Below are 6,000 nucleotides of genomic sequence, written 5' to 3' on the forward strand. Positions count from 1 at the left end.
CCACGTCACAACAACCTCGCAGAGATGAGGGGCGGTGGCTGTCTTCGCAATACTATGACGTCATCAGCAGGTCACAGAGTGCAGCGAGATGTAAACAAACAGTTTGTTGTTGTCTGTTTCACGATTAATGAGAAAATTATCACACATAATTAAAACAGAACTAATAACGAGATGCAGGGTACATATATCAACGATATATCATCAATATTTACAGGCAACAATATCCTTAACTGATCATGTAAAGTTCCATAAACAAAAAATGTCTTAAAATGTTCTCAACAAGTTTTATTTCTCCTTAAACACAACAAATATTCTCACCTTTATACTGAGTTATAAACAACGCGACGACTTGAACGGCACGAACCACGTCAGTGTCAGTAACGACATGTCCTCAATCACTGTCTACATCAACACTACATTCACTCCACTGTGTACCACGTGACTCTCGCCACGTCGGCCGCTGTCTGCCTGTAGTTGTTCCTGACGTTGATGTCCACCCAGTCCAGAGACAGGACAAACTCCACTGTCTCCCTGTCTCCTCCCCGATAGGCCCAGTGAAGGATGTTGTTACCGTCATAGTCCACAAGTGACACATTAGCACCTCGACTCACAAGGAGCTCCACCACATCTCTGTGTTTCCACCATGCTGCCTCCATCACCGGTGTCCTGCTCCTCCATCCTCTACTGTTGATGTCCACCCCGTCCAGAGACAGGACAAACTCCACTGTCTCTGTGTCTCCTCCCCGACAGGCCCAGTAAAGGGTGTTCCTACCGCCATCGTCCACCAGTGACACATCAGCACCTCGACTCACAAGGAGCTCCACCACATCCCTGTGTCTCCACTGTGCTGCCCACATCACCGGTATCCTGCTCCCCTGTCCTCTACTGTTGATGTCCACCCCGTCCAGAGACAGGACAAACTCCACTGTCTCCCTGTCTCCTCCCCTACAGGCGCAGTGAAGGATGTTGTCACCGAGATCGTCCACCAGTGACACATCAGCACCTCGACTCACAAGGAGCTCCACAACATCCCCGTGTCCCCTAAATGCTGCCTCCATCACCGGTGTCCTCCCGCCCACATCTCTACAGTTGACGTCAGCCCGACATGTGTCCAGGATCCGCTTTACCGCCGCCAGGTTCCCCTTCATTAAGGTGGCAAGGAGGTCGGCGTCTGCCTGGGCGTCTCTCCGTGCTGGTGTCGGTGTCGCTGTAACACAAAGTAAACTCTGTACTCAGTCGGACATCTTCATCTTACAGCTACATTGTTCACATCTTACACTGATGATACAAAACACTCGATACATCATCTATACATGGAGTATAGCTGACAGCAACATGGCGGGCGTACAGGGAATCACAAGAACTGACAGCAACATGGCGGGTGTACAGGGAATCACAAGAACTGACAACAACATGGCGGATGTACAGGGGATCACAAGAACTGACAGCAACATGGCGGATGTACAGGAATCACAAGAACTGACAGCAACATGGCGGGTGTACAGGGAATCACAAGAACTGGCAGCAACATGGCGGGTGTACAGGGATCACAAGAACTAGTTAATGTTTTTCACACATTAGTCATTTACATGAATAGAATGTCATCTAACAGTTCTAACACAGTTTTGTGTGTGTGTGGAGAGTGGTCTGCCCACTTCTGACATTATATACATTGAATGTATTCTGATATTATATACATTGAATGTATTCTGACATTATATACATTGAATGTATTCTGACATTATATACATTGAATGTATTCTGATATTATAAACATTGAATGTATTCTGACATTATATACATTGAATGTATTCTGATATTATATACATTGAATGTATTCTGATATTATATACATTGAATGTATTCTGACATTATATACATTGAATGTATTCTGATATTATATACATAGAATGTATTCTGACATTATATACATGGAATGTATTCTGACATTATATACATTGAATGTATTCTGACATTATATACATTGAATGTATTCTGATATTATATACATATAATGTATTCTGACATTATATACATGGAATGTATTCTGACATTATATACATTGAATGTATTCTGACATTATATACATTGAATGTATTCTGATATTATATACATATAATGTATTCTGACATTATATACATATAATGTATTCTGACATTATATACATTGAATGTATTCTGACATTATATACATTGAATGTATTCTGATATTATATACATTGAATGTATTCTGACATTATATACAAAGGGTATTGTGCTGATTAGGTGTATCCCCGCTGATGTGAGATTACAGAGGACTACCTCATTGTAAAGAATATATTCTATATGAAGTGATAATTTCACAAACGATAAATCTCTCCACGAGATGACACAATGGTTTGTTTTTGAAACAGAAAATGCTTTCTTACACATCTGATGAGCTGACAATATATCATGTATAGTATTATTGTATACACAATGCGACTAGCACATCTGGTCCACAATATTCCCCCACCTACCGTGTACATCAGACTCCTGTGAAGACCCAGGTATCAGTGCTATCCCCTCGTTCCTGGCTGCAACACAGAATATGTCATGTAGAATACTTCAACACAGAATATGTCATGTAGAATACTTCAACACAGAATATGTCATGTAGAATACTTCAACACAGAACATGTCATGTAGAATACTTCAACACAAAGTGGTTCTCGTCAGAGACCTACAGGAGTTGACATGGAAACAGCTACACCAGTGCACCAGTACTTTTGCTAAACATATGTTCAGGGTATTATTCATAATGCAGTTAGATGGTCTTGTGTGATGGTTCTTGGGTGGTTATAACACGCCATTCCAGTAAGTCGCCGTGTCATTGTTCAATTTAAAAAAAGGATTTTATGAATATAAAATTGTCATTTTATTTATTGATGAGGTTATTTAAAAAGTACGTGGGTCAACTAAGAAAATCATTCTAACAAATTCACCTTAGATAACATCATATACATAAAAACGTAACATTACCCACCACTATCGCCTTGGATGGATCCCCGCAGCGTCTCTCGCCTACCGCTCTCTATCTGTGTTTCCGAGACAGGTGCTGAAAATAACAATATAATATGTTGATTTATGTGTATGGTATTTCTTTCCACCCGTTCAGATGGAAGTCTGTTCCTGCAATCTCCAAAATGACTCACTGGAGGAATGGAAGTGTCTGGGTTCGAGTCTGGCAGAAGGGGGTTCGTGAGCTCAAATGGCTTGGACTTTATACACTTGTCATATTACTGTCGTATTTTCTAAATAATGAAAATAATGAAAATGCTGCATACGCTTGCTCCCATCAGTGCTATTATTTGAAAACTAAGGCGAACGTTCATAATGACTGACATGGTTTACTATGATCAAGCCTAGAAACCGGATCTCAAAGTGATTCATAAACACGCACACCCGTACATCAATTACCCGTAAATAGGAGTCACGTAGTCGCGTGTTGTAACCTCATCAGTGACAGCCTTCGAGGCCACATTTCAAACAGACAGTGTTTCTCGTTAACTGACGAATACCTTTAGAAAATAGTGGTAAAACAGAACTGTGTATACTTAAATTGCCTCGATTGTCGAGAACTACACACTTGTGTCAATATTTCCTCAAACCATGATATCAACAGTTTACTGTTTTTCTTTCCGTCAATAACAGAAATAAAACAAGGAAAATATCTACGATACACAGAACAAGTTGGTAAATTGTAAGTGCTGTCGTCAATCGTGATGGACCCATCCATACTTACACACAGTGAGTGAGTGAATTGAGTTTTACGCCGCAGTCAGCAATATTCCAGCTATATGGCGGCGGTCTGTAAATAATCGAGTCTGGACCAGACAATCCAGTTACCAACAGCATGAGCATCGATCTGCGCAATTGGGAACAGATGACATGTGTCAACCAAGTCAGCAAGCCTGACCACCCTTAGTCGCCTCTTACGACAGGCATAGGTTACTGCAGACTAATATTCTAACCCGGACCTTCACGGGTCACTTACATACAGCCTGTACACTGTTTACACATACGTGTATAGTGCAATACATACATATGTACACACATAATCAACACATACATAATGGCTACAAACTGTCGCAAATAAAAAGACACACATGGGAGGTCCATCCATTTTTTCAGCAGATAGTCATGTGAAACCGACTGTGGCAAACACGACATCGTCGTAAAATTACCTCATCCACGACTTGACTGACAACCCATGTAGGTATAACAGTGGTGGAGATAACGGCTTGTCAAGAGCTGCTTTAGCTGCAGCATCGGCCTTTGCGTTACCTGTTCAGCCGACGTGACCCGGCCACCAGCAGAGGATGATGTCACATTGGCCAGTAGAAAGATCGTTGTAAAGTTCTAAAATGTCCAGGATGATATGTATCTAGCCACCAGATATTGATACTTTGAACATGCACCATTAACAAAATATGACCAGCAAACGTTTAAGATACATTGTGTTCTGTAGAGGAAAATATAATTCCACTTGTCCCTCTGTTGTCTTTGGAGATACTTCACTGCAATGGGTAGATGTAATCAGCATTAACAGCCTACATGCACAGGGACATTTTTGTGGCAATTGGAAGGCTGATCTCATAGTTCCGGGTGTTTGAAGCTTACTTGAGGGCTAGAAATCGTCAAAAACGCAGCCAGAACACGTTTCTGACACGCGGGCGAATGGCTGAAATACAGCCGGGGTCGCGGGGGTTATGTACCTGTGAAATAGTTCCCTCTTTAACAGGCCGTTGCTCCGTTGTCCTGGGGTCTACAGACAAAACGATTAGTGTTCTGGAATCGACATGATCCTAGCTATCCAACGCACACAATCGTCAAATTTCCTTCAATCCAATATGGCAGCCAAACGGTGCCTCTTAGCCCCATGCTTTCTGCAGTTGAAATTGAAGGTAATCGAAATCCAGAGCTGCCCCAGAAACTTGGTAGTCATTGGACACGTAGCTTCGGAGATAATTGCTTTGGAAATTGATTTTTAAAAATTAATTTGGAATTATCTGCCCTTTGCTATTGGGCCTAGAACCTTAATTGAAATTTTTCCTTGCGGCAAGGAGCCTTATAAATCGTAGCACAGTGCTTTTATCAGTGCACGAGAAAAGGCGGAGACATTTACAGTTTTTAAACGTATAACAAAATTGTGGAAAACATTTAGCAGTGTTCATTGTGTGTTGTTTGTTAATGGCAACGCTGCCCTAATTTTCGACTTTTAGAAAACAACAGTACGCTTGAATAAAAGAAAATAAAGCCTTATGTGGTGTGCATGTAATTGCCTTTTGAGGTCTACTTATTAGGTATTAGGTCGGGATCAATGTAATATGTCACAAACGCAATATAACTGTGGCAGAAACCAGAAATGTGTTTCCCTCATATAGTACCCATAGTCTTCATCGAGACAATCGAATGCTCGCAACACTTGGCTATCCGACTTTCACCCGCCACACTGTTAATTGTGACAGTACCAGCGTGGATACAATGCAGACTACTGACTGGGGCTTACTGCATCTTCCGGCAAGGACGTGAAATACTGAATTGAAACAACGCCTTGAGCTTACTGCATCTGTCGGCAAGGACGTGAAATACTTAATCGAAGGAACGCCTGGGGCTTACTGCATCCGTCGGCAAGGATGCGAAATACTTAATGGAAGCAACGCCTGGAGCTAACTGCATCTATCGGCAAGGACGTGAAATACTGAATGGAAACAACCCCTGGAGCTCACTGCATCTGTCGGCAAGGACGTGAAATACTTAATGGAAGCAACAACTGGGGCTTACTGCATCTTCCGGCAAGGACGTGAAATACATAATGGAAGCAACGCCTGGAGCTAACTGCATCTGTCGGCATCTGTGCGAACGTAAGTACATTTATCTCTTGTTGACAAATCATCGTGAAATACTTACAATCCATTGAAGGATATCATTGTTGCCTGGGGTCTTAGCTGAAACCTACATCCGCATCGGCAACGGAAAC

The 6,000-nt window shown here is 41.9% G+C and overlaps 1 protein-coding gene across 1 annotated transcript; it reads right to left on the reverse strand.

The window, feature by feature from the left end:
- Positions 1–419: 419 nt before the first annotated feature.
- LOC124272830 (histone-lysine N-methyltransferase EHMT2-like) lies at positions 420–3,253 on the reverse strand. The gene is made up of 3 exons (XM_046708051.1): positions 3,004–3,253; positions 2,498–2,554; positions 420–1,207 (listed from the first exon to the last, which is right to left on the reverse strand). The coding sequence occupies exon 3, from the start codon at positions 1,146–1,148 to the stop codon at positions 420–422; it is 729 nt and encodes a 242-aa protein (XP_046564007.1). The 5' UTR covers positions 1,149–1,207; positions 2,498–2,554; positions 3,004–3,253.
- Positions 3,254–6,000: the final 2,747 nt, after the last annotated feature.

This window comes from Haliotis rubra, unplaced genomic scaffold, assembly GCF_003918875.1.
Source record: "Haliotis rubra isolate DU_JTF1 unplaced genomic scaffold, ASM391887v1 Scf1731, whole genome shotgun sequence".
NCBI classification, from domain to species: domain Eukaryota; kingdom Metazoa; phylum Mollusca; class Gastropoda; order Lepetellida; family Haliotidae; genus Haliotis; species Haliotis rubra.

Bases quoted from the DNA above. Each gene is read 5' to 3' on its own strand.
- LOC124272830 (XM_046708051.1), bottom strand. From the start codon at position 1,148: ATGAAGGGGAACCTGGCGGCGGTAAAGCGGATCCTGGACACATGTCGG.